This window comes from Paramisgurnus dabryanus, chromosome 14 (genome assembly GCF_030506205.2).
Source record: "Paramisgurnus dabryanus chromosome 14, PD_genome_1.1, whole genome shotgun sequence".
NCBI classification, from domain to species: domain Eukaryota; kingdom Metazoa; phylum Chordata; class Actinopteri; order Cypriniformes; family Cobitidae; genus Paramisgurnus; species Paramisgurnus dabryanus.
The window spans coordinates 2348060-2375561 of NC_133350.1; the positions used below are offsets into that span (position 1 = coordinate 2348060).

Genomic DNA, 27502 nt, shown 5'->3' on the forward strand with positions numbered 1-27502 from the left:
GCAACTGTATATTATCTAAATGTAATAATGCATTGACGATTTGCATTCACCTGAGCAAACAGCTTTTCAATAAATACTGAATGTAAACTGTTTACAGTCAGTAAAGTTTCTGTCCTGAAGCTCAAACATGTTACAACACACAGGAGACTTCTGTCCACACATGTTTATCACACAAAGACGCCCATACTGTATCAACGGATGAAAGATACAATTTTTTGTTTCTTGAGATATCAATGACTAGCATCAAATTTATAATTGCATTAATTATGAGTCACTTATGACATATTGACACTTTAAAAGTGACATGAAACAATGATAAAACTGAAACTCAAGTCATTATTCTCTCAGCACGCTACTGAAAGTGCCAAAGGCCTTTTGTCCTTAAACTTGTTTCAACAGAAGGTGTGACATATCTGTACACACACACACACACACACACACACACACCTACAAACAGAACCACACATAACCTTAGTCAACTCGGAGTGTTTATTTTTCAGAAAGTGATGGGGCGACACACCTCGTGTGGTGTCAGCTGATCAGTTAAAGATGGTAAGTCAAGTCAAGTAAAGTAAGTCTTCAGAAAAAGGAATTTGTATAAACACACAGGTGGGTGGGACATTTTAAGAGCTTTTGTTCAATTTATGGGTGATTTTATTAGAGTTTCTTCCTCACTTTAGCACCTTAAGGGCACAAAGAGCACGAGTGTTTTATTTATCAGCAACTCATCACTTTAACTAGCTAAACATGTAGAGTATGTTTAGGGTTATAAAATAGGCTATAAGAATAAATTACTTGTATTCTAGGGTCTATTTACATTAATAAAAAGGGAAAGCTAAGCTGTGAAACAGAAACCGCTGATGAATTCAAATTTCCTCTGAGAACAGAAGATGAAAACAAAGAAATGAGCCCAATATTGTTGTGTTTGGCCCTCCGGGTGTCTGTAACTTTCACAATTTTAGCTCATCAGAGAGAAAAGCTGTTTTTCATAGACAAACATAGTCTCTCTCTCTCTCTCTCTTACCTGATGAATGATGCAGATTGAGACTCACAAGGGTTCAGATGTTTAATAATGGAGGAGAGATGTTCTGCTTTATGTAGATGTGGATAGTTGTTTAGAGCTGTGGGTAAAATAAATCATAAAAATATGCCATTATTTACATGCGTGTCCAAATTAATGTTGTGTTACAATAATAAATGTATAAAACAACATTCACATTCACACCATACATAAAGGTACACTAGTGTTGTAATTGATTAGGACTGCATTGACTCCAGATGAACTGCAGCACATACACATTTACATTTAAATGTTGTACAGTTTTATATTTTCAGATGAGATGTTGTGAAGTGTGTGTGCATTTCATCTCATCTGATGGTGGCTTAAAGACGAAGAGAGGGTGAATGACCAAACACTGATTGACACTAAATGCTTTGAGTTTTAGATTTCAGGCCAGATGTCACGAAATTTTGTCCAGCAGTTTTAATTAAAGTCACTTTAAGCTAAAGTAATAACTCAGCACAAAACATGTGATCGCCTCATAAGTGTCTCGTAAGGACCAATGACAATGAATGAGGTAAGAATAACACCAGATACAGAAAATCAATGAGATTGATAAAGTGAATGAATAATCATCAATGTCAATAACTGGAGCGATGTGAGTTTCAGATGTTTGTTACCTCACATGTGAACTTCAATGAAAGACGTTAAGGTCTTTACACACCCGGACGTTTTTCGTGCGCGTTTATCGTCGACGTTTAACGTCTCGTGACTCAAGAACGAGCGCCAATGTGAGTGCGCACACCCACGCGAAAAGCGCGAGGCGCAAATGCGTCATTTTCAGAAAAACGCGTGGGACACGTTTTTTTGGTTTGACGCGGCGCGTTAAAAGTTGGCCGACCAATGAGATTGGCGCTTTTGTTCACGTGCCTGGCGCTGCTGAAGTTCCAGTAAAACACGACTTGGTGGCGCTCAAGCACAAAATGGTCTTGCGGAGCACGTGGAACAGGTAAACACACAAGGAAGCATCGAGGCTGTGGAGGTTTATGAAGGTGTCGGAGTTCCTCACAACATCGACTGAATTTCGAAGGTAACGTGATATATATAAGAACATAACAATACATAGCTGTGTGGGCTATATGATTAGATTAGATTCAACTTTATTGTCATTACACAAGTACAAGGCAACAAAATGCAGTTTAACGTTAGGTCTAACCAGAAGTGCAAAAGCAGTGCAGGATATCAGTATTTGCATAGGTGCAGGATTATGTAATACGATGGAACAATTTACTGTGGTTGGTACTATGAACATAATATACAGAAATTTACAAATGGATATGTACATAATAAATTAAACTATACAGAACAGGAGTGAAATTAATATTTAGGTAGTGCATGAATGAATTTGGATTGTAACTAGTCAGTTAAGAGTGCAATGGCATAAGTTATTGTGCAGTGAATAGTATCTAATATTCATTACATAGTACAGGGGTGTAAACGATGCAATTCAAGTAGTCCATCAGTGCAAATGAACAGGGAGTATGAAATAGACAGTCCAGTAGTGTATTGAACGGACCAGTAGTGCAAATTTACATTATAACTGCAAGTAATAAAAATGAATATTGGTGCATTACATTATGATATGTAATGCACTGACATTGAACAGTGATTAACTTCATACCATGCATGTTCCCTGTACACCGTGTGATATCACGTTTTGTTGTTTGCACCATAATACTTTGTGTGTAACTGGAACCTGTTGTACACAAACGTGGACAATTACACTGCTTCATGTTCAAAGAAAAATATTTGGTTATTATATTCATTGCTTCTTCCTTACCCCAAAATAACTGGAAGAAATCTAAAATGCAAGCCAAACCAAAGGTTGGGTTTTAGGAGGTTAATTTGTGTTCTGTGTATAGGTAACCTAGTTTGTTTAGTCAGATGAAATACCATGAATCTAAATTACATTTGTAATCAAATATTGACCTCATGGATATCGTGGCATGGCCCTCAGTGTGAAAGATTGATTCTGATGAAAACTACATTTATCTTTACAGTGTTCACAGCAATATTTCTGCTAAAAATGATGTGAGCAAAAGTGAGGAGGCCCCAGCAAGCACGTATTCAGGATCATCCAGCACCAGCCGTGACAAGGTCCGATCTAAAGAAAAGAAAACAGTCCGAGACAAACCTCTGGAGAAGTACCTCTTATTAAAAGATGCTAAAGGGAAAAAATTTAAAGCAGTGCACAGAAGAAAGAGGAGCACAGAAGGAGCACTCTGCCAGTTTTTGGTCACACCTATAGATGTTTATTATATACCATTTTATTTAGTTTTTTTTTATGTTTATACATTCAAGAAATACAGTTGAACATGTACATTTCATACATATGTTTATTTGCACTACAGTTCACTTAGACTTCTATCATTGTGACTTTTTTGCTCTACAGCTCTGCCAGTTCTTGTTCACACAAATTAATGTTTATTATATACCAATTTACTTATGTATTTTAAGTGATTATACATTTAAGAAATTCATTTGCATTACCGTTCAGTTGCACTAAAGTCATTGTGACTTTTCTGGACCAACATTTCTGACTCCTGTTTTATTTGATTTTACTGTCATGTCTCTGATTGTTATTGCAAACTGCAGTTCATTCACAAAAATAAATGTTTGATTAAAAAACGAATTGTAAATAACGTGCCATTTTGACACTATGCATATATTTGTACATCAGTATTGTTGACCTCTTATTGTAATAACTACATACCTACTTCTTTAGCCAAATCACAAAATACAATACATTTGGGAGGAAATGTGAGAAAATTGTTAACAAGAGAAAGTGCTTGTAAAAGATTAGTTAAAAATACACACATCGGATCACCCATTACCTTATATTTTGTGAAAGAGCTTTAATTTTGATATAACGTGTTCTATCAAAATAGTTAATTTTATGTGGAGAGTGCTGATAATAGAATCGAATCAAATAGATTTGATTTAACAAATGTATTTAAGCTCACGGAGATATTGTTTGTACAAAGAATATATATATATATATATATATATATATATATATATATATATATATATATATATATATATATATATATATATATTATAAACACACCGTTTTCAAAATGGTAATTATAATGACTATAACACGAATGCACAGTTTGCTTTTATCTGAGAAGATCATGGTTCAAATGATCATACTGTCAAGTAGCTGATGGTGAGTTGAAGTAGTCTTTGTATAGTTGCTGCTGTTAGAAATCGAGCTGCTACTAGTAATATCCATGTTTTGTTAAAAGCAAGCATATGACTTGTTATTGACTAGCGTGTGGCTTTCTTCTTCTGTGTGACAAGTGAGTGTCAGAACAGAAGCATAAAGTTTAGCTGCGCCCCCTTGTGTACCGGCATAAATCTGTTTTGTATTAAGCGCCATCTAACGTCCAGGGGTGAATTTGCACCTCACTCGGCTCAGCGCCAGTAAAAATCGTCTGGGTGTGAAAGCAAAAAAACGTCACGTTAAACGCCGACGATAAACGCGCACGAAAAACGTCCCGGTGTGTCAAGACCTTTAGATGTAAATATCTTATCCATTGAGACTGAAGGGAAAGATGCTGTTCTTGTGGTTTCTCCTCATAAATCAAAAGATTTAACTTGCACACCTCAGCGACTAGAAATTGTCTTAATACATTCTGCTTCAGCAATTTTGTGTGCTTGCATTATAGTTACAATTCTCAATAAATCCATTATGTTTCTATTGTTTTAAGTGTTCCAGCTGGGATGCGTCTATGATCCTCCACTCCTACACTGCAAAAAATAACTTTCTTACTTAGTATTTTTGCCTTGTTTTCAGTACAAGTATTTAAGAATTCTTAAATCAAAATGCATTTTCTTGATGAGCAAAATAGTCTAGTGTTAGACCAAATATCACATTCAAGTGAATTTGTTCTTAAAACAAGCAAAAAATTATAATAAAAAAATCTGCCAATGGGCCCATACATTTGGCCAAAAATAGATTTTGAATATATGTTAAACACATTTTGTAGAAAGTAATGCTCAATTGAATATATTTTTAAATTTGGAAATATATTTAGTTTTAACCTTCATATATCAATATATATTTCAAAATGTTTTTCAAGGGAAAGCAAATACATTACAAATTTTACAGTCCATGTGGTAAAAATTTATTATTTGCCAAAATATATTTTAAATAAATAATACAAGTTAATTTTTATAAAGTGTAGTTTTGAAGTTGAAAATATATTTCACTTTAACCTTTTTAAAACTGTTAGGCCTATGTTTACAGGTTCGTAACATAACAAAGTTTTCTTCCAATGCAATGTGAATATATTTCCTTGGACTGAAATATATGGAGACATGGATATAATTTTACTGCATTATTTTTTTTATATTTCAAACAAAAAAATGGCCAAAAATATATCCGTGAAAAATATAAATTTTTAAACATATTCCAAAATATTTTTCAGCAAATTATTTTCTTGCTTTTTGTGTATATTTTTAAAAAAAATTGCCTTATGGGGGTAAGCACATTTTTTTGGAATTTTTTTGCCGTCAGGTAATTTTGCTAATCAAGAAAATACATCTTGATTTAAGAATTTTTAGATATTTGTACTGAAAACAAGACAAAAATATAAAGTAAGAAAGTTATTTTCTGCAGTGTACTTACATTTTCTTCTTAACACTTTCATTCAGAGATATTTAAATGCGAAAACCTTAACAAACTGTGCTGAGATTAATCACTATTCGTTTACTTACCCGTTTCAGTAATTGTCAAATATCCCAGAAACCATTGCGAATGACATCACAAGGACAATATGGCGCTGCATCATCGTAGACAAGTCTTGTCTACGTATTGATTTAAAAAAAAAAAACATTACCATTGACTGACATTCGTAGACTATGTACTATTATTTACAGTCTATAATTATGTACTGACAAATATTAAGCAATTACATTTTCATTATTTTTTTCATTATTTTTTTGTTGATCCATCCATCAGTTCTCTGTATTGTTCTCCGGGTTCGCGCTATAGTGCTAAAATAGATGGCGGTCGTCCATTACAGCACACAAACACATTCACACCCTGTGGTATTGTTAACATATCCATTAACATCTTCTGATTAGCGTTTATTTGGGTTATGGATAGTGATGGTCGTTTTCGAAGCACTGCTTCATGAGGCTTCGAAACATTTACGAATCTTTTGTTTCGAATCAGTGGTTCGGAGCTTGTTTCAAACTGGCCAAAGTCACGTGATTTTAGCAAACGAGGCTTCATTACGTCATAACTGTTTCGAAAATCAGAGGGTTCACCACTAGGGGGAGTTGATCACATGACCAGTGTCTAATAAGTTTAGGTGAACTCGGGTCAGTTTTATTATGAAAGTTCATAAAACATTTATCCTTCTGACTAATAACACTGCCATGTTGTCTACTTTTTGTTTATAGACAGATTAAATGACAAAAATTTGCATGATTAAAAGGGTAGTTAGTTTTATTCATTTGTTTTCCCTAAATAAAACTAAAAACAAATAATACACTTTTAACTATGTCTTAATTAAGTTAAATAATTTTTTAAACATATTTTAATAAAAATCTTGCTATTATTTTGTAAAAAAAAAGTGTAAAATGTGTGGACAGATCTGCTTTTACACTGTTTTGACCAGCAGGGGTCGCCAGCGTGTGTGGGTTTCGAACTGCTTCGAAAAACTGAATCAATTTTCAAAGCAATTGGTTCAATTGATTCGAAGCTTCGAAAAGCTTCGTTTCTCCCATCACTAGTTATGGATGAACCGGAGGAAACCCATGACAGACAGCAGAGAGAGCTACACGTGAAAGACAAGCGCTCAGCCGGGACTCGACGGATGTCTTCGTGCGGCGCGATGCAATAACCGACAGGTAGATGACGTCAAAGTACCGCGAGAACGAATCGAGAAATCCCATGTAGAAGTCTAATATCGACTCCTCTCGCGGTACTTTGCCGTCATCCGATTGTCGGTCTTGCAGTAGAACACATCTTGACGTGAACTACTTATTCTCAAAATAATATTAACCATTAGTTTGGGAGGATTCACAGTGTTGTTTATGGTTTGCTGACCTTTCAAAAATGAGTGTTTCGACTATAAACGTTTAATAAAATTATAATTATTTTTACATTTAGTATCGCTGGTACAGTTTTTCACAATAATATTATAACTTTCCTGTTTTGTATCATTTTCCTCTTATTTCTATATATCTGGAAAGCTGCCTTGCAACAATTAAAAATTGAGTTAAACGCAATAGAAATAAACTTGAATGACGTAATGAAACACTTTTAAAAATACATTGATTTATTTATACTGTATGAAGTCACAGTGTCCATCACTAAACATCTCAAAGCTAATGGAGGCTCTTTCTCTAAAGATTTATTCTTTAATTATTAAAACTCTTTTTCTTTCTAGAGAACATGAATTAGATTAAATGAAATAAATGACATTAGAAAACCAGATTGTGGCTCTTGCTTGCAGTCTAAGTGAATCCTTCATGTACACACACACACACACACACATTACTGCTGAACATCAGAGATTCAGAGATTAAATGTTGCCACCCGCTGGTGAAATAACGAAAAACAGCATTTAAATCACATCACATAGCACATAGTTGTGTTTAATTAGAAAACAACAACATTATTCATTCATGTTCAACAATCACACACAGACTTTAAATCATGCATTATTATTATTATATATATCTTATTAGATTTAGCTCTGGTCGGACAGAAATTACAAAAACAACATACAAATGACAGATATCACTTCATATCTGCACATCAGAAACAGCTGCTGTCACAATATTGGCTACAAACAGTGCATCGCAATCTACACACGTCAAAACAGACAACGGTACTACAGACACTTCAGATCTCTTTTAGATTTGGACAGCGAGTTTTTTTGCAATTTTCATATACGGCAACAGTTTGAAGACTTGACTAAATTTGCATACGTCATACATAAATACGTACATAAAAATAAGTATTTTAACAAAAATAGCACAGGTCAAATATAACATCTACACATTACAGTACTTCAATTTGCCATAAAAGGCTCCTGAGACCCATGTATTTGGATATTTTGATATTTTTAACAGGAAGAGCATTTAGTGAGCGAATAATATGTATCTACAAAATGTAAAAAAATGAAACAAGAACAATTGCATAATGCACAAGTTTTTTTTTCTTTAAATAATTAAAAGCTCTAAGTGGACATAATATTCCATATAGCACCATACAGTATATATATATATATATATGTATATATATCATATTAACATTTGTGGGGCAAAGATCAGCAAACTGTGTCTCCAAGGCACTTCAGAAAAAAGAAAGATTCATGAAAAATTGGCATGATTATGGGTGTTTTTCGATTTCTTTTTTGTTGTACATGAAAGCGTAAACATTGCACTTCACAGAATGGTAAAAAAAATCATTTTGCCCCTCGACACACTTGCACATAGAGTTCATCATATGGAGAAGAAGAATTTAATGCAGCATAACAAAAGTGCAGCATCCAAACGCTGGAGGTATCAGAGAAGAAATCTCTGCAGGACCCATCAGACACATCGCCATACAAACACACTGAAAGAGAAGAGAAAAAGACATTACAAACACATCTTCATAATGGATAGACAGATGGACAGACAGACAGACAGACAGACAGATGTCAGCTCACCTACAGTCATTTCCTCCAACACTAATCACATATTTGTCATCATAAGAGAACCGAATGTTGGTCACATGAGCAGAGTGGCCGAAGTACCGCTTGTGTTTGGCCTGTGAAGAGGAAACACAAACCATCATCAGTTCATCCAAAAACAACTCGCTGTTATTTTCATATATTCGTTTGATTCTCTCTCATCTTACAAATTTGTCCGTGCAGGGAAAGTCAAAGAGTTTGACGAGCCCAAAATCATCTCCGGTGACAATGTTCAGACCGGCATGAGAAACGCAGGCACAGTTGACGTCAGCTTTCTCTGCATTACGAGGCCAGATACCCAAAACCTCATCGCCAAGAACACTGACAGAATAGAGAAAACATTCATTCAATTAAACTCTGTATGTCTGGTTAAAAACAGTTAACTAAGTGAAGTTTATCTTTACCTGGTCCAGGTAGCCCAAGTGATTCTGTCAATCAAGAGCTGATCTGTGACGATCTTTCCGCTGGGAACCTCATGAATCTGTCTCTTATATGACCCTGTAGAGACCTACAAACAAACACAATGACAGCAACACTTCAGATATCTGACTGATTTACTTTCATGCTTGTGATCTCATCATGAGACTGTATTTACTAGAGTCATTTAGCAACTTATCAAGTTTTCTTGCTTGACACTTTCAGAAAAGATTTTTACCTCAATGTATTTGCCGTCAGCAGAAAAATCGATCTGAATAACAAATCCAGGAATATCTTTACAATAGCCGATCCGGTTCAGAGACGGACCCAAAGTGAGATCATAGAAGTCAACAGCAGACTCGACCGACCCGACAGCCAACATTCGGTTATCAGAGCTGAACCTGTGAAAACAATTCATTATATCTCCACGTGTCAACAAACAGCATCATAAATGTCATGTATGTAAAGATAAAGAGATGTAAGTTTATTCTCTGACCGGATGTCTTGTATAGCAACGCTGCGGTCTCTCTTTTTACCCCAGACTGTCAGTGAATTCACCAGCAGCACAATAAACTCTCCATTCTCCATCCCGATGGACACCATCTCACCGTTTGGACTGTACGCCGTACACTTGGCCGGGTGACCCAGGTTGACTTTGTTGAGAAGTTTCTGGAAAGAAACAAAATTGTAGTTATAACCCTGCATACCGTTAGACAGATTTTAAACCAGAGACCCAGAATCCTTCACCTTATCGGCCAGGTCCCAGATCCGGATGGTTCCGTCATCGCTGGCAGAGATGAAGACGTCTTTGGAAGGGTGGGTTGCCAGACCCCAAATCCGTCCCTGTGTGTGTCCATTAATCATTGTGTTTGAGGCGGCGTTCTTCTCTCCCACCTCTATGACCTCACCATCTTTTGTTCCCACCAAAATTTTTCCCTGTCATAGAGGATACATCCACAAACCACTCAGTGTCTAGGAAACATTTCATGCATGATTCACTAAACAGCTGTAACATTACTGTGGTACTCTAGTTATAGTTTACACAATACAAAACTACTAAACACACTTTAATTAGCAGTATATATTTACCCAGAAAAGAATGAAGAAATACATGTTTAAATGAATAAAAATTCTAGGGTCCAAAGAAATGTACCCGACTTGAAACTCTCTTTACCCAATCCCGACGTCCATAAATCTTTTTTTTTTTAGGAAAGACCCGACCCCGTGAAATTTAGACCCGAGTCCGACCGAACAAGTGGCAATTCATTTTTTTACCCGACTGGACCCGAATGTAAACGCCACTGACTAATATTATATGTGACCCGTGTCCAAGATACACATGAAACTTTTAGACTGAACCCGCTCCGGGCTCGTGTCAGACCTCAGGTTTTTGGATCTAAGTGAACCCGTGAAGGCCTCGACTGTCATGTAGATTATTTGCTCACCTTTCCTCTACAGACAGATCGGACCGTTTCAACAGGAAGTCCAGTCTCCAGCTGAAACGCTCGACATCTCTTCATCTCCTGATCCCAGAGTTTCACAGCACCACCCTCTTTAGTCCTTAACATCACAAACACAATACATGATGTCAATCAATATCAGTAATATACTACTACAGTAAATATACGTCATGCATTTAACACACTCACGGTCTCTCTTTTCCTCCGGTCACTATGAGTCCGTCTCTGAGTGTTGTGTACATGGTGAACACAGGTCCAGTGTGAGCTTTAGCAACCACACGCACAAGATAATGTTCTCTCCACACGTACACATCTCCGTTTATAGCACCCGTGAACGTCAGATTATTCTGCAAACAAACAACAGATTTACTTTCTTACTTGGTATGTTTGTCTTGTTTTCAGTACATATCTACACATTCATTCAATCAAGATGCATTTTCTTGATGAGCAAAATGACCTAAGAAAATAAGTCATGGGGTAAGAAAACTAAATCTTGAAATAAGTTTACTTTCCTCTTAAAAACAAAAATTCAACAGTATTTTTCTTGCCCCATTAGCAAATTTTTTTTGCTTGTTTAAAGCACAAATTCACTTAAATTGTATATTTTTTTGTCTAAAAACGTAGAATTATTTTTGGTCATATTGCTCATCAAGTACACTGCAAAAAAGGATTTTCGAAAAAAAAAAGTCTTAGTATGTTTGTCTTGTTTTTAGTAAAAATATTCAAAAATTCTTAAATTAAGATGCTTTTTCATGATTAGCAAAATGACCCAAGAAAATAAGTCTAGTTTTTAGACAAAAATATCAAATTTAAGTGATTTTGTGCATAAAACAAGCAAAAAAATCTGCCAATGGGGAGATTACTACATTCACGAAAATTCAAGAGAAAATTGCCATTGGCAGATTTTTTGCTTGTTTTATGCACAAAATCACTTCAATTTTATATTTTTGGTCTAAAAACTATAGACTTATTTTCTTACATCATTTTGCTCATCAAGAAAAAGCATCTTAATTTAAGAATTTTTTGATATTTTTACTGAAAACAAGACAAAAATACTAATAAGAAAATACTAATGATAAGAATTTTTTTTCTTAAATCATTTTTTGCAGTGTAAATACATCTTGATTGGATTTTTTTTTAGATATTTGTAAGTAACAAAGTGTCCATGAGACTGTCCATCAGATTTACTGTACAAACATTTACACCTGCCTACACATTCATTCATAGCAAGATTGCAGTTTCTCATCCAGATTACTCATATCAGATAAATGGCCTTTAAAAACATTTGAAGTTCATATGGAGTTTTCTGACCCTTTCTCATACACAGAAGTGTAAAATTGTCTCTGCATGTTATTTTGTTGCACTTAATTTGCATTGTAGTTTCTGTTTTTGTAACCCCCTACCAAAAAATCCAGCTAAGACCAGCTTATGCTGGCAGCTGGTTTTTGCTGGTTTAAACGCGTCCTCGAAGCCTGGGAAAGCTGGTGGGCCGTCTAGTCTTTCAACCAGACCAGCCAAGTCCAGATTGACCAGCTTAAAAAGTGACCAAAACACAGCGAAACCAGCTTGCTACACCAGCTAAGCCAGCTACAACCAAGCTCACCAGCTTATGCTGGTTTTAGCTGTTTTTTAAGTAGGGACTCAATTTACGCTGTAGTAATAAAAAGAAAAATCTTAACAAAAGTGTCAATGATGTAAACTGATGATGATGTGTTTTTCGGGTTCCTTTAAGAGACTCAATAATGAAATAGCAAGCGTAACTCACAGCTCCAAACGCTACAGAGAGCATCGTCTGCATCCGGCCGTCCTCCACCGTTCCCATCACTCCTTTCTTATACAGCAGAGATCCTCCAACCAGTGTCCAGAACTTAATGTGTTTAATTCCCACAGACACAAACTGTGTGTCCGAGTCCGGCCTGAACTCCACCACGAAGATCCGATCATTGTGACCGCCCTTACTGCAAACTTTACTTCCTAAAAACACACGAGGACATCATTAACATCTCCAAACCCTTCAGCTGCTTATTCACATGATCTCTTATGTTACTGTCCAGCAGCGGTCTGAGTTTTATCAACAGGACGTTTTACAGACCACTATGCCAGGCAAACCACAGGTAGGTTTGCTATCTAGATATGTTCTGAAAGTAGTAACTTCTGTTTATACCATAATACCATCTTTTTCAAATCATTACTTTTTTATTTATTTACCCCAAAACACAATTGAAAAGCAGTCACGCATTTGTGTATGCATGTATATATTATCACACACACCTTCCTGCCATCTCCAGACAGTGATGGTGTGTTCAGGATCAACACCCACAGACAGCAGCAGTTTTCCCGTGGCACTGAAGTTGACGTATCCGACTCCTTTAGCATGAGAACAGCGGAGCACAGACAGCGTCTGTTTACTCATGGCATCCCAAACGTGAATGGACGGCGCCAAACCTACAGGACCACACACACAGACAAAGACTGACATCAGATCAGTATATCAGACCATCAATATACAGATCTCCAATTTAAAAATAGTTCTTCCCAAACACTTTATTTTAACTCTTAAATGAATATAATAACCTGTTTGCTGATATTGAGTTAGAGATATGATTAGTTTGGGATCACTATTAGTAACACTCGGGTCTTTTACAAGAGCAAACATCACAGTCATGTCAACATTAGAGATTATACTGTATATCAGTCAGGAGGAAAACTGAATGCAGACAGAAAGAAGAAATCACTGAATGCTTCACATAAAACAAAAACAAGCAAATCTGCTGTAAACATGACATGCTACATTTATCTTCACTAAGACACAGATGAACGAGAAACAAAAAGATTAGAATCATTTTTTTTAAAGTGGACATTTCACAAAACTTTTTTTAAGATGTCAAATAAATCTTTGGTGTCCCCAGAGTACATATGTGAAGTTTTAGCTGAAAATACCCCACAGATAATTTATTATAATATGTTAAAATTGACACTTTGTAGGTGTGAGCAATATTGTGCTGTTTCTGGGTGTGTCCTTAAAAATGCAAATGAGCTGATGAAATGCAAACATTGATCACCATAATGATAGTTTGTTGAAATTGAAACTCAATTGTGCTGTGAATTATTTTCTCTTTCTCTGCACTAAATTACAGTGCTATGATTGGATAGTGCAGATTAAGAGGCGGTATTATTATAATAAGATCCTCTTCTGACATCACAAGGGGAGCCACATTTCAATGAGCTATTTTTTTCACATGCTTGCAGAGAATGGTTTATCAAAACTAAGGTACTTGGTTGATCTTTTTCACATTTTCTAGGTTAATAGAAGCATTGGACACTTAATTATAGCACTTAAAAGTCAGATTTTCATGATATGTCCCCTTTAAAATCTGTGAATTTCACTCTTTGAGATCAAATCCTTGACTAAAGGAAGATTCCAGGTTTAATATTTCATCACATCTGAAGCATGATGTCCATCATTACAGAAATTCATTTTGACTCATTCTTAAGTTTCTAAACATAAAACAAAACATGTTTAAGAGAAATAAAGAAAAATGTATGTTTATCTATTGTGTGAAGATTTTTTAATATTAAATTAATTAAAACAAACATTACATTTAAAATTTTTATATTAAAATAGTATTTTTTGAGTCATACACGTTTATATTTCATTAAATACATTGTTTAGTTCATATACTGTATGTAGGAGAGATAATGAAGCATCTAGCTAAAGTTGATTTTTAGTTGAATTTAGCTTAATATCCTCTTAATGTTACGTGCATCTTTTACTTTTTCCAAAACTATTATGTAACTTCTACAGTTGTATATTATAGACCCTTGATTTATCACTTTTATTGTAGTTGAATGAGTTTGTATTGTTTCTTCTGGTAGAAGATGTTTGACAGATGTTTAAAGTCCATTAAATGAGTCAAAATGACAACAGAATGCATCAGACATAGAGATTAAATACTGAACCTGGAACAGTCCTTAAGGTAAAACATGTATGGGTCCTGGGTCATTAAGGGTCAGTGAGGTGAAATCTCAGTAGGATTGCTGATGTCATACCTGTGAGATCGATGATGTCACCTGTGTGTTGTGATGTGTGGGATGAGAGGATGAGACAGTGATAAATCAAACACGGCCATGAGAAGAGACGCTTAAAGTGCCAAAGCAGAATTCATGTGAGAGATGAAAGCCAAATCGTGTTATTAACACAACAAGCAAGCAGTACAAGCTGAACCAAAGCAGCAAACCAAAGCAAAACTACAGCAAATTAAAAGTATTAAGATGATGACAAATATGCATAAAACAGAAGATTTTAGTAGGAGAGTCTGTCTGTTCCATCCCAAATCTCAGATGTTCATCCACACTTACCGATCTGACCCGTGGCAATGATATTTTGATATTTGGGGTGTTGATTGACAGTTAGACAGAGAATGTCATCCGTGTGCTCAAGATAAAAGCTCTGAGTACCTAAAATAAATCACATAATGATATGACATCAGCAGTGACATCACCGACCTAAAGTCTCACATGCTGCATATATTAAAAAAATTATTTTCTACAATTCTATTCATTTCAAGTCAAGTCTTTTTTTCAGTTTTTGTATCAAGTTTTTGTACTGTATAATAATTATATATACATGCAGTTTTTCTGACTTTATATTAATTAGGACAGTGGTTCCCAAAATGGGGGTCGCAAGATGGTGTATTCTGTGTAATTAAACTTCATAAATTTAAACGTTAATCAACTGATGGTAAACTTGATTTAGTTTTCTCATGTTAATATCAGATAAACAGATCTCTCTCATGATGTCTCAGCTGAGGTGCAGTTTCACACGAGGCCTGTAGAGGTCAGCAGTAGATTGAAAACATCTCATATCTGATTTACCCGCCTCTAAACATGATGTCAGAAAAGGACAACTTGATTGGTCGCTTTTTATTTCAATAAAGCAGTGTGTTCCAGTCTAAACTGATCACTAGTCAGTGATCACATAAAAAAAGAGAGTTTAGTGAAGATTCTACCAGCTGAGAGGTTTTGAATGATAGCTGCCGCAGCTGTATGGAAGATGATGTCTGCTCCATCATTGAGGTAGTGAAGGTTGTTTCGACAATCAAAGCCTCTATAACCGAAAACATGATCCAGAGACAGTTCCTGTGGACACACATCTCACATTTTTTACAATCAGAAGAATTAAGATCAGCTTGTATACTCATAAGTTCATAACCCTACTAACCTCCACGATCTTCTTCTTCTTTGTAATGTTGTTCTTCACTAGTTTTTCAGGTAACGGTGCGGCTCGACTCACCGGAGGTCTACTCAACACAAACCATCAAATATACTAAATATACAAAATTATCCAGATGAAAAAACTTCTGAAGTATGGAAACCTATTTCTGCCACATCAGAAAACAATCATGCTCAAATCATGCTAAATCTTAACTATGGGATAAAACTTTTCATCTCATAGTTATAACTTATAAAGTCATATTTTTTACAGAAGAGATGCTTTGGCTATATGTATCTCACACAGACATCGCAATCTCAGAATCTATGAGAGATAATTCTGAGCTGTTGTGTTTGATTTCTTACCTTTCATCCACCTGAACCTCCTTCTGTTGTTGGTGTGGCTTCACACCCATCATCTGTCTTATACTGACCGCGTAGATCTTAGTAGTATAGTCCATGTTCTTCTCTCGCGCCACATCACTGTCGTACCCTAAACACACACGCACAAGAGATAACTGAGTCTTCTAGATCAATATCAAATCTTAATGTAGCTGGTTAGTTAAATGTAACCTCACTAAGAGACTCGCACCAAAAATACTTTACCTCCATCTTCCTCTGCATCATCATCTGACTCTTCACTGTCTACGGCTTTGCTTTCTCGTGGACCAATCCCCTCTCTCGCCCAGATCATGAGTGCAGTGTCAGCTCCGCCCACCGACAGCAGCATTGCATCGTCATTGGACCATCGCACATTTGTCACATTGGCACTGTGAGCCACGTACTTTTTGAACTTGGCAAATTGACCCTTTTTGAAGTAAAACAGCAGAATTTAAAGACTTTATCATGTTTTACTGTCAGTAAATGTGCAAAGTTTCTCATTTAAACTTGAACTGGCATCCACAAGCATTTTCTTGTCACAGTTAAAATGACATACAGTTTATTGGAGTACACAACAGTTTATTCAACAATATATAAATAGATGTTATCTGTTGGAAATTTGTTGATGTTTAAGCACTCTTGAAGATGTCATTAGTTTCAGAAGTGTGTAAAAGTTTGACTTATTTTGATGATATTCAAGAGTTATCAGACCTTGCAGGGGAAGCTGAAGAGTTTGACAAAACCAAAGTCATCTCCAGTGGCCAGAAGTTTTCTGTCTTTGGTAAGTGAAGCAGCGTTTACAAAGCTAAGAGTCGGCCAGATGCCCTCACATGTGGAGCCCAGCACAGACGTCCACGTGGCCCACTCCATCTTTTCAAACTGTACAACAACACCACACAAACACAGATAAACACACACAAACACACACAGATCCACACTGAAGAGACGCACACAGGGATCTGTTCATGTTCTTCACCTCTGATGTGCTGATGGTTTGTCTTCTTCCACGTGGAGCTTCAAAAAACTGCTGCTCTTTGGCACCGGTGTTGACTTGAAGCAGCTTTCCTGCATTACAAACACAACACAACCTCAATGCAATCCTGATGAGTTCAAATAAATGTGTGCGTCATGTATGTGAGAATTACCACGAACGTCCCAGTCAACATGCGTGACGCAGCTGGACGCCCCTTTACAGATTCCCACCCTCTTACTGGTCAAAACGTTATATATGTCCACAAATGAATCGTGAGATGCCACGGCCAGATATTTCCCAGCATCTGTAGAACAGAAACAAACAACAGATATATCAGAGATTATTATGACATACACACATCTCTCTCACACATACATGACTGGAGGATGGCATGTGTCATGCACGGTTCTCAATAAAGCACAGTATCTATTCTTTAGTGATGAGAGAGAAGAAATGTTTACATCAAACAAACTTGAACATAAAAATCTCATGTGTATGCTGGTTTAAAGGTCTCAAATGTTTGGTGCTAACCTTGAGAGAATCTGATGTCAGAGATGATCTCCTTCCTGTGGTGAAAGGTCACCATGTCCTCCAGCGTGTCAGCGTTCACCACTAGAAAGCTGCCGTCATTCAGACCCACTGCTAAAGCTTTGCCATCGGGTGAGAACGCACAGCACCTACCACCTACACACACACACACACACACACACACACACACACACACACACACACACACACAAACACAAAATGTAAGCACTACGTCTGAAAACTATGTAGTCATGTCTGTATATTTGTCAGTAATGTGAACAGCTCACCTTTTTTAAGCTTGCGCACAGCTACCATGCGGTGATTGGCCGAGAGCTCCCAAATGCGCAGTGTTTTATCATCACTGACAGTGGCACATATGGGCAGAAGTGGATGAGCAGCGAGACCCCAAACCTCACCCTCCATATGACCCTAAAACACACAATCCATACAGTCTCAACATTCAACATGAAGAGCACATGATGTTCAGAGAGACGCTTCTCTTTTGCATTTGTGTAATATCATACCATTTTACTTCAGTGTGTGTGTGTGTGTGTGGTTATTGTGAAGGAAGTTATGGTCTATCTTCTAACTCAAACGAGACATTGATGTATTTGACTATAACACACACACCTGTACCAGTAAAGTCATGGGCCCGCTCTTATCAATTTCTAAGATCTCTCCATTCTTGGTGCCCACCAGGATGTGTCCATGACCGAGAGTAATGGCTCTTATAGAGGGGTTATCTTCTAGAAGCAGTCCTGAAAACAGATGATGAAGATGATATACTCAGTCTGACCTGTCCCGTCTCAGTGACATCAGCAAAAAAGACTTTGTCTGATTTCCCTGTTGTTTTTAAAAACTACAACCTGGTTTCCTTGTTTTCATGAAGTAATAATTATCTGTAGTCCATGCAAATATGGCCTATAAAAAGGTTTTATGTATTCTATTAATGAATGTTAATAATTACAGTATGAAGTGTGCACCCTGTGTCCCCCTTAAAAAAAACTTTGTGAACGACGCCCCTGACCACAGTAATTGAATGTCTTCATTCTTCATGTACACTGTATGCGGCCCTTCACTTGATTTTAAAAACCTTATGAGGCCCTTGAGAAAGGTATAACCAAAATAGATTTAAATTACTTGTAATAATGGCAAACGAAACATCAGAAAAAGTCCATGAATTCTTTGTGAATGTACAGCATGTGTCTTGTACCTTTAGATGATGGGGAGAGAGATGCTCTCTTGATGGCATATGTCTTTAAACATCTCTCAAACATGTCGTCCCACAATTCCACAACTCCATCTTTACCGCCGGTCACAAAACCCTATGGTTTAAAACACAGAATTAACAGCTAATAAATCCAGAGAGAGGCTCAGAGTAAAGATATTTTCATGTAGATCAATGAGACCTTATCCAAAGAGCACATAGCAAACACCGGCCCATCGTGAGCTTTGATAGTCTTCACGAGCGTCGTGTCTTTCCAGATGTAGACGTCACCATTAGTGGCTCCAGAGAACACCAGATCTTCTGAGCGTCCATAACAGGCAGACATCATCGTCTCCTGCTTGCCAAGATTTCCAAAAATGCCCCTCTTGAATGTTAATCCTCCTCCTGCGTAAAGAAGTATTCATTTATAAACCAGCCTTGGCTTAACTAGTACTGCTCATCATCTGAACCAACTGTACCGTTTATATTCAACATACTGTAAGTATTGTTTAAAGTGAAACCCCTGTACACCTGTAAGTCCTCCTCTCCTGGTACACGAGTAAAAGATGTTTACCTGTGTGTAACCAGAACTTGATGTGTTTTATGCCCACTGTGAGTAGTTTGTCCATGCGAAACGGGTTTGCTTTCACCACAAAGATCTTCTCCCTGTGTCCTCTACAGCAAATACACAAACAAACGTCTTCATGTCTTTATTTCATGTTACAAACACAGTGTTGAGCAGGTTTGCTGTACCTTGATTTGGCCAGTTTTTCACCTTTCTTCCAGTCCCAGATGACTATAGAGTGATCTTCATCTATTCCCACAGACACTAGACTCTTACCATCTCCTACATCACACACGTATACTGTCATATATTACCATCCCATAATAAATATAGCAAAAACGATCAATGCATTCAGTTGCTTCCTTTAAAATAACAGGAATTGTTTCAATACAATAATAAATGTAGTAGTGATTTCAGGTGAAGACAGAATGAGTGTTGACCTGTGAACTCCAGCGCACATACACCTCTCTGATGTTGACCCTTCAGAAGAGACAAACATCTGAGTGTCTGAATGTCCCACACGTGGATAGCAGGATCTCGACCCACCTAAACCCACACAGACACATCATTTAAACAAGTCCAAGACATGCTGGTGTTACACATTTACATCTGCGGTCATATGTGACGTGTGCTGGGATTGAACCCTTGACCTTTGCGTTGGTAATGCTCAGCTCTACCAACACTTAAAGAGACAAATATTGTCATTATTTACTCGTCCTCATGTTTTTCTAAACTCGTATGAATGCATTTCCTTATTCTGATGAACACAAAAGAAGATATTTTGAAAAATGATGGTAAGCACACAGTTGATAGTAGGAAAACAAAAATACAATGGGTACAATCAACTGCATACAATCCTTTATCAAACTATCTGCTTCAACATTTATCACAATACTTCCATAATATGTGTTTTTTTCTACTATGGAAGTCAATGATTACCATCAGCTGTGTGTTCACCATCATTTATAAAAATATCTTCTTTTGTGTTTATCAACATAAAGAAACTCATACAGGTTTTGATGAACATGAGGGTGAGAAAATGATGACAGAATTTTCATTTCTGGGTGAACTGTCACTTCAATGTCAGATTTCAGAGAGAAATGCCGGCAAGAAAATGACTAGAAATGTAAGTACCTTAAGCAGGTCAAGATAAAATAAATGAAATGTTCCTGTTGTCTAGTATATGAATGTGTAGTGTATAATGGTTCCCAGTATGAGATACTGGTGTGCTGGTGATTCTTTCAGATTTCTTACTAGCTAAACTTGTAAAATGACCTTTGTCAACCAGCTTCTCAAGAAAAACAATCATGTAGTTTTTTTCTGCAAAAGCATAACTTTGATTCTTATCCACTATTTCGGTCAGCACCAAACCAGCAATAACCAGCATAGTCAAGCTGGTAATGTTTTTAATGAGTGATGTGTTTGAGTCACCTGTCCAGTGGCCACATAGTCCTTGAGTGGATGTACAGTCAGACTGAGGATATCATCATCGTGGCCCAGATAAAACCTCTGTGTGTGCTGCTGTCTGTTATAAACGACGGCCACTGCGGCCACATGATAAACCACCTCACCCGTCTGTGTGTAGAAGAGATTATTCCTGCAGTCACAACCTCTGTAACTGAGACAAAACACACACACACACACATCATCTTTAGTCAAATCTATAATAATCTACGATCAATGACAAATCAATTCAAGAATCAATGATCACATGTGTAAATATAAAACAAATAGCTTTACTTGAATGAACAAACTGAAAATGGATTTATTTAGTGTACAATAAGGTGGTAAATCCTGCACAGGGCACAGAAAAACTCAATATTTCCAATATTTTTCTATTATTATCATTTGTAAATCAATTGTTTTATTGACTCTTTGATTTCTTTTTATTCAGCTGACTCATGTGTGGAGTAAATCTACCCATGGACGAACTGCAAGCGAAGGCCCTCATCTGGAGCTCTCTGCCTCTTCAGAGATCCGGCCAGCTTCTTCTTCAGTTGAGGAAGATCTTCTTTATACACCTGAGAGAAGAGTTAAAGGGTTAAAACACAGAGAACGAATAAAGAGTCACAACAGAAAACCAGCCGGTCAATCAGCTGTGAAAATAATGAGATGAACAAGATTAATGCAGTGATGTGTGTGACACCAGCGTTCACAGAGACATGGAAATAAAACACAGACTCATCTCTTGCCTGGCGTTCATAGTTCATCTGGGCTTCTTGCTCAATGTCTGAATCCAGCTCAGGAACATCTGAGAGATCAGAGTCAGATTCACCGCTGTTAGAGTCAGCGTATCCATCTGTGAACAGAAAACATCTCCTGTTTTATTTCATTCACATGATTTCAAATGCCTAATAACAAAACATTACAACATAATGAATTACAATATAGAAAGTAAAGTGATGAGAGAGGCTCTGAAATAACTGAGGGACAACCTTCTGATCTCTCTTTTGAAGTTAAAGTGACTCAAACTGTAATTAATCGACTGGCCACTAGAGGCTCCAAAAGGGAGTCAATCCCCATAGACCTCCATGTTAAAATGCACAACTTTACAGCAGAATTTTTTTACAGCCTGGTTACAAAAGTGTTTTTGGCCTGTATAGCTATTTTTGCCAAACTCATGTTGTAACTCATTCATTTAAATTATATTAAACCTTAAAATTCTGCTTAATTAAGGGCGTGGCCACTTGATTGACAGGTGAACTGCCACACCTAGAGTCGGTCTAGGTGGGTGTGGTTTCAGCAACCAGTCACTTCTGCTTCACCCACACCCGCCTCTTTACCCATTATTAGTTATCCGCAAGGGATGTGCGGTGACATGGTGCCAAGATGGCGACGGCAGGCTCCGCCCACTCTTGGCTTCAAAAAAGCTCTTCACAAACCTATGGGTGACGTCACAAACACTACGTCTATATTTTTTACAGTCTATGGAATTTAGCTTAGCATGCATACATTAACAACTCAAGCCAAGTGACTCCACTGTAATTTAATTAAATCCAGATCAAATCCAGGACGTAGGAAAGAACGATGCATTTGGCAAATGAAAGGAAATGAGTGTTTGTGTTTTGTGGGTTTAAACCCATTGAACTTTTGTACTCTTAACTCAATGCTTTATCACCTTGCAGCAGCGGCTCCAAAACTCCGTTCATGACTCCTTCAGGTATAAACCTCCACTGAAAGACCGAGTGATCCGCTCCGCCCGTGCTCAGTACCCACTGCAGGTCATGTGACCACCTCACATTGGTCACGTGGGCAGAATGGCCGATGTATTTCTTAAATTTGGCAGCTAAAGGGATGATATTTGTTTGTTAGTGGATATCAATGACTCTCGTTGTAGAGTAATATCTCAGCATGTATACTTGACTGATGTTGATGATTAAACTCTGACCTTTTTTAAGACACGGGAATCTGAAAAGTTTGACAAGACCGAAATCATCGCCTGTCACCAGCACTGCGCTGCTGTAGTTGGCATCCACAGAATTGATGTCATTAACGTTGGAATATTTGGGCCAGATTCCGTTCACCTCTGCTCCGAGCACGCACGTCCACGTCATCCAGTGAATTCCTTTGGCTTCTTCCTTTGGCAGGAATTTCCCGGCTGAAATAACACACAGAGGAGAGTTTTACTCATTTAGAGCCGTGATGGGATACATTCAGTAGTGCTCGTCATCACAGCTTTAATGGTTATTAACTTTACATTAACTTACTTGGCATCCTGTAGAAGATTCGTTCACCAGCTCCATCATTGGTCTGCAAGAATCGACTGTCTACAGACCAGTCCAGATGAGTTATGAAGCAGGTGGACTTGCTGCACTCTCCAACCTTCTTATAGCGCTGGGCTACGGCGTAGATATCCACAAACCCATCATTGGAGCCTACGGCCAGGTACGAGCCGTCGGGTGAAAACTTCAGCTCATGAATCACCTCCTTTCTGTCCTTGATGTGAACCACCTCCGTCATGTCTCTATAAAACAGAACCAGCTCTCCGTTTGTGCACATCCAGTGAGAATGAGTAGGTTTTTTAACCGAGCTGAATTTGTTTACCTGACACGCAGAACAGTGAAAGAACCGTCCTTCATCCCGAGAGCGAGCTGAGAACCGTCATTGTTAAAGGAAACGCTGCGTACGGCTTCTTCCATGTTACAGCGAGCGATCAACGTGTGTTCAGATAAACTCCAGAGTCTGATGAAGAATAAATGAAGAAAACGATGATTTATACTCCACAAACAGTGGATGATTTACTTCAGTCCTGTAACACCGTTATTATAAGAAAAAGATATTAAAGAAAAACACTGATAAATGCACACAGTAAGATCACAGATGTGATGTAAACTGAGTCAAGTAAAATGAGATTTTAACAGCATCTCTTATTGTATCACATGTTGTTAGCAAATGTACTTCATGAACCAACGATCTTGTTTCCAGCTGTCTAGCTGCATTTACAAATCCCAGCGTGTGACCGTTGTGGTGTATTGACTCACCGAACGGATCGATCATCACTGCCGGTGACCGCCAGCGGTTGTTTGGGATGCAGATCGAGGGCCCACAGTTCCCCCTCCGAGTGACCCTGCATGATCAACAGCGGCTTGTCTCTGTCTCTCACCATCACCTCAAAGATCTCACTGTCCTGAGTTCCTGCCAGGATCCGGTCGGCTCTCCAACACACGCTGCGGATCGACAGCCCTTAGAGAGAAAGAGAGAGAGACAGGTGTTGTATAACTTAAAAATAAATATTGTGCTTGAATACAATTTTGGGTCTTAAAAAAATCAGCACAGCACAATTGTAAAGATTTGTCTCCTGTTTAATTATATGCATGTGGACCAGACACAACTCCTGAAAGGAGAAACATCTCCAACATACAAATCAAGCAACAAATAACTTCTCATTGCAGACATCACTGAAACCCAGAGGAACATCTCAGCGCTGCATCTTTCATAGCTCAGAAGAGGTTTTTTCTCTTAGATGTTTTATAATTGTTAATTCTTTGTGTATTGTGTTTGTATCAAATGTCTGTCATATAAAGTCATTTCACAGAATTGTTTCTAAACTCATTATAAATGTTAGAAATGTAAATGTATCTCTAAAACACATTACAAAGACTGAGAACTATCTAGTACTGAATTATGGAGTTACACCGTTAAACAGTGTGTCCAAATTTCTGTGTTCAGAGGCTTAAACGGAGGCTCAATGATGCGCTGGAGCCAGCGAGCATGGCCCCGCCCCTAACACAATCATGAGCATCCATTTAGGTTGTAGCTGTATTTGAAAGTTGAGAGAGATGGCAGCTTTCCTGTGAGTGGGCGTGGTTTCAGCATGACAGCGGACACGCCCACAGCATTTGAGAGCAGTGAATTCTGCCTGTTTTTATATGATTTTGATATCTTATTTGATGTACTAGGCATTTTTTATCATTCAAATGTGGCTGGGTGGTTAATAACACATTTTTCTGTGGTGTCACAAACTGAGAACACATTTAATATCTGACTTTACACAGACTTTATACCCAAAGAGTATGAAGGCATAAATAAAATAATATGAATGTCATACTGTAATATGGTTTCAAAAGACTTTGATGAAAATATCTGTGTTTATAAGAGATATCTGATATTAGAAAAGTCTGAGAACAGATCTCTTCTTAATCTCTAGAGGAGAAACATCTAAGAAACAGAAGATTTCTGTAAATTTTCACAATTTCTTCCACATTTAATCTGAAACAGTTGAGATATTACTGTAACTCGGTCTGATCTGATCATCTGCTGTGAAACACAGCAACACTTCTACTGCTGTGAGATTTACATCTGACTAAAACATTGTCACACTGGTGATGTAAAAAGAGACGATGTTGCCATGGTGACAGATTCTCTCATATAGTTTTCATCACTACCATATGAAGTCAAATTTTAAAGACTGTAATTTAGCTGTGGAAAGATGGTTAATGAGAATAAATAAATATATATATTATACTTTATCAGCATGTTTCCTTTTTCTCTTTAAATCACAGATGTTTAAATCACGATTAACAATAAATATTTCAATATGTTACCTTTATAGCCCTGCTCCACCTCTCTGAGGTCGATCTTTGTGATAGGTTTGAAGTCTACGTCCCACAATCGAACACATCCATCACGACCACCGGTGGCGAACCCTTCTTCACACGAGTGCATGCTGAAGATCCCGGCCTACAATAATATAACAGAAGGTTTATACATCAGTACTGAATGATGTTTAACATGTGATAGTATGGATGGTTGAATGGATGAATGCTCTGTCACTGTATGCTTCATTTAATCCATCTGTTAATGTAACAGCCAAACATATCAGGATGAACAATTATCAATGAACATCAATGACATGTACTAATATCTATATGTGTAGTTACTGTAAAGCTGATGTGCAAAATTGTGAAAATGTGAAAAGTTTGTCAGAAATTAATCTGAATTTAATGTTTTTCCATGTTTTTATGAATATATAGTAATACATTTATAGTGATACACTTTAATTGAATATGTGTATAATGTGACGTGTGTATATCTGATGTGTGTTTATGATATGTCAGTGACCTGTTGTTAGATGTGATGTGTTTTACTCACTCCGTGCGCTGCCTGTATCGTTCTCGTCAGGTTCAGTCCCTTCCACACATAAATGTCTCCGTTAAGAGCACCAGAGTACGTCACTTCATCTTTTGCTGTCGCTAAACACAGAATCGTTTGCAGGTCCCCCGTCTTTCCGAAAATCCCTCGTTTTGGCGTCAGTGCATTTCCACATAGGGTCCAGAACTATGATGAAAGAAGAAAGATGCTGAAACTACTTTACAGTTTTTCAGTATGTTCATAGATTTATGGATAAATCACAATACAGATGAAAAACAACAACAGAAACACAAAATGATGGGATTTTCCCTACTGATGAAGAGAGCGGGATCTTCATGTGCTATAATGAACTTACTTTAATGTGCTTAACTCCACAGCTCACCAGTCTGTGTTGAATAAACGGATCCCAGGAAATATCAAAGATCTGAAATCACAGAAAAACAAAAACATGATAGCACCTGGCAGGGTAGAAAAATCTAGTAAGAATTGAACAAAATCTGTTTATTAAATCTCTAGATAAAGATGTCCCTTCTCAGGTGTTGTGCTCAAATGTAATCATTCATGAACTTCATTCTTTTATTTATAACTTTCTGCATTTATATTCAAATGGATTGATTGATGTTTTCAGTCCGAGAGAGAGCGAGAGACAGGGTGTGTTTGTGTATGGTTTTAATGGCACCACAGGGAATGTTTTATTGTCATTGGTTAAGCTCCTCTGTGTATAGATCCTGATTCTCATGATACTGAACATGTGTGTGTGTGTGTGTGTGTGTGTGTGTGTGTGTGTGTGTGTGTGTGTGTGTGTGTGTCTGTGTGTGTGTGTGTCTGTGTTTGTCTATCAGATTTAAAAGCCCAGCCTTTATGAGTCAGTCTGTAAGTTCATGTATTGAAATGTATGTAAAGCTCCTTTGTGTAGTAACATAACAAAATATATTCATAATACTCAGTAACAGTTATTGATTCGTGTAGCATCTGTTGCTATGAAACATATTTCTATATACGTTAACCATACAGATGTATACCCACATGAATCCACAAACTAGCCAATTCTCTAGTTGTTTTGATCTTTCTGCCAAAATAAGTGAAAAACTCTTGTCTCAGCAGATTTATTGTAATTACCTGCATAGCCCGTTCTGTTCTTACCCTATCAGAATGTCCCGTTGCGCTGGCTAAGACACGCCCTTTTTTCCAGTCCCAAACACAGACCGTGTTTTTGGCATCGAGCCCGACGGAAGCCAAACGCTGAACAAGCACAACACAAGACAGAAGAGTCTCTGATTTAATAAAGAGATGCTGTAATGGCAAAACATGACTAATAACTAATTGTGAAGGGTTAAAAGACTATGATGCTTTTGTTGCCATGAGGCTTACTTGCTTTCCTGCTTGAAAAACTAATCAATATCTGTCCA

General features: G+C 37.3%; 1 protein-coding gene across 2 annotated transcripts in view; it reads right to left on the reverse strand.

The window, feature by feature from the left end:
* Positions 1 to 7373: 7373 nt before the first annotated feature.
* Positions 7374 to 27502, reverse strand: part of eml6 (EMAP like 6) — a 38241-nt gene continuing 18112 nt past the window's right edge. Inside the window, exons 4-43 of one of the 2 annotated variants that reach the window (XM_065259293.2) lie at positions 27237 to 27335; positions 26449 to 26517; positions 26094 to 26279; positions 25547 to 25682; positions 23984 to 24185; positions 23547 to 23684; positions 23210 to 23466; positions 22891 to 23100; positions 22621 to 22788; positions 21695 to 21801; positions 21423 to 21523; positions 20934 to 21120; positions 19943 to 20048; positions 19691 to 19784; positions 19512 to 19612; positions 19140 to 19342; positions 18944 to 19055; positions 18361 to 18488; positions 18018 to 18159; positions 17734 to 17886; positions 17375 to 17506; positions 17206 to 17294; positions 16941 to 17108; positions 16455 to 16656; positions 16215 to 16341; positions 15859 to 15937; positions 15647 to 15776; positions 14997 to 15095; positions 14688 to 14708; positions 12909 to 13082; positions 12403 to 12611; positions 10827 to 10984; positions 10623 to 10737; positions 9925 to 10113; positions 9674 to 9846; positions 9416 to 9578; positions 9165 to 9268; positions 8928 to 9081; positions 8737 to 8837; positions 7374 to 8642 (exon numbers count right to left, since the gene is read on the reverse strand). In XM_065259293.2, coding sequence (XP_065115365.1) covers positions 8618 to 8642; positions 8737 to 8837; positions 8928 to 9081; positions 9165 to 9268; positions 9416 to 9578; positions 9674 to 9846; positions 9925 to 10113; positions 10623 to 10737; positions 10827 to 10984; positions 12403 to 12611; positions 12909 to 13082; positions 14688 to 14708; positions 14997 to 15095; positions 15647 to 15776; positions 15859 to 15937; positions 16215 to 16341; positions 16455 to 16656; positions 16941 to 17108; positions 17206 to 17294; positions 17375 to 17506; positions 17734 to 17886; positions 18018 to 18159; positions 18361 to 18488; positions 18944 to 19055; positions 19140 to 19342; positions 19512 to 19612; positions 19691 to 19784; positions 19943 to 20048; positions 20934 to 21120; positions 21423 to 21523; positions 21695 to 21801; positions 22621 to 22788; positions 22891 to 23100; positions 23210 to 23466; positions 23547 to 23684; positions 23984 to 24185; positions 25547 to 25682; positions 26094 to 26279; positions 26449 to 26517; positions 27237 to 27335 — 5511 coding nt within the window. In that variant the 3' untranslated portion in view covers positions 7374 to 8617. The remainder of the gene's footprint in view (positions 8643 to 8736; positions 8838 to 8927; positions 9082 to 9164; positions 9269 to 9415; positions 9579 to 9673; positions 9847 to 9924; positions 10114 to 10622; positions 10738 to 10826; positions 10985 to 12402; positions 12612 to 12908; positions 13083 to 14687; positions 14709 to 14996; positions 15096 to 15646; positions 15777 to 15858; positions 15938 to 16214; positions 16342 to 16454; positions 16657 to 16940; positions 17109 to 17205; positions 17295 to 17374; positions 17507 to 17733; positions 17887 to 18017; positions 18160 to 18360; positions 18489 to 18943; positions 19056 to 19139; positions 19343 to 19511; positions 19613 to 19690; positions 19785 to 19942; positions 20049 to 20933; positions 21121 to 21422; positions 21524 to 21694; positions 21802 to 22620; positions 22789 to 22890; positions 23101 to 23209; positions 23467 to 23546; positions 23685 to 23983; positions 24186 to 25546; positions 25683 to 26093; positions 26280 to 26448; positions 26518 to 27236; positions 27336 to 27502) is intronic. The other variant, XM_065259294.2, reaches the window with a different exon arrangement.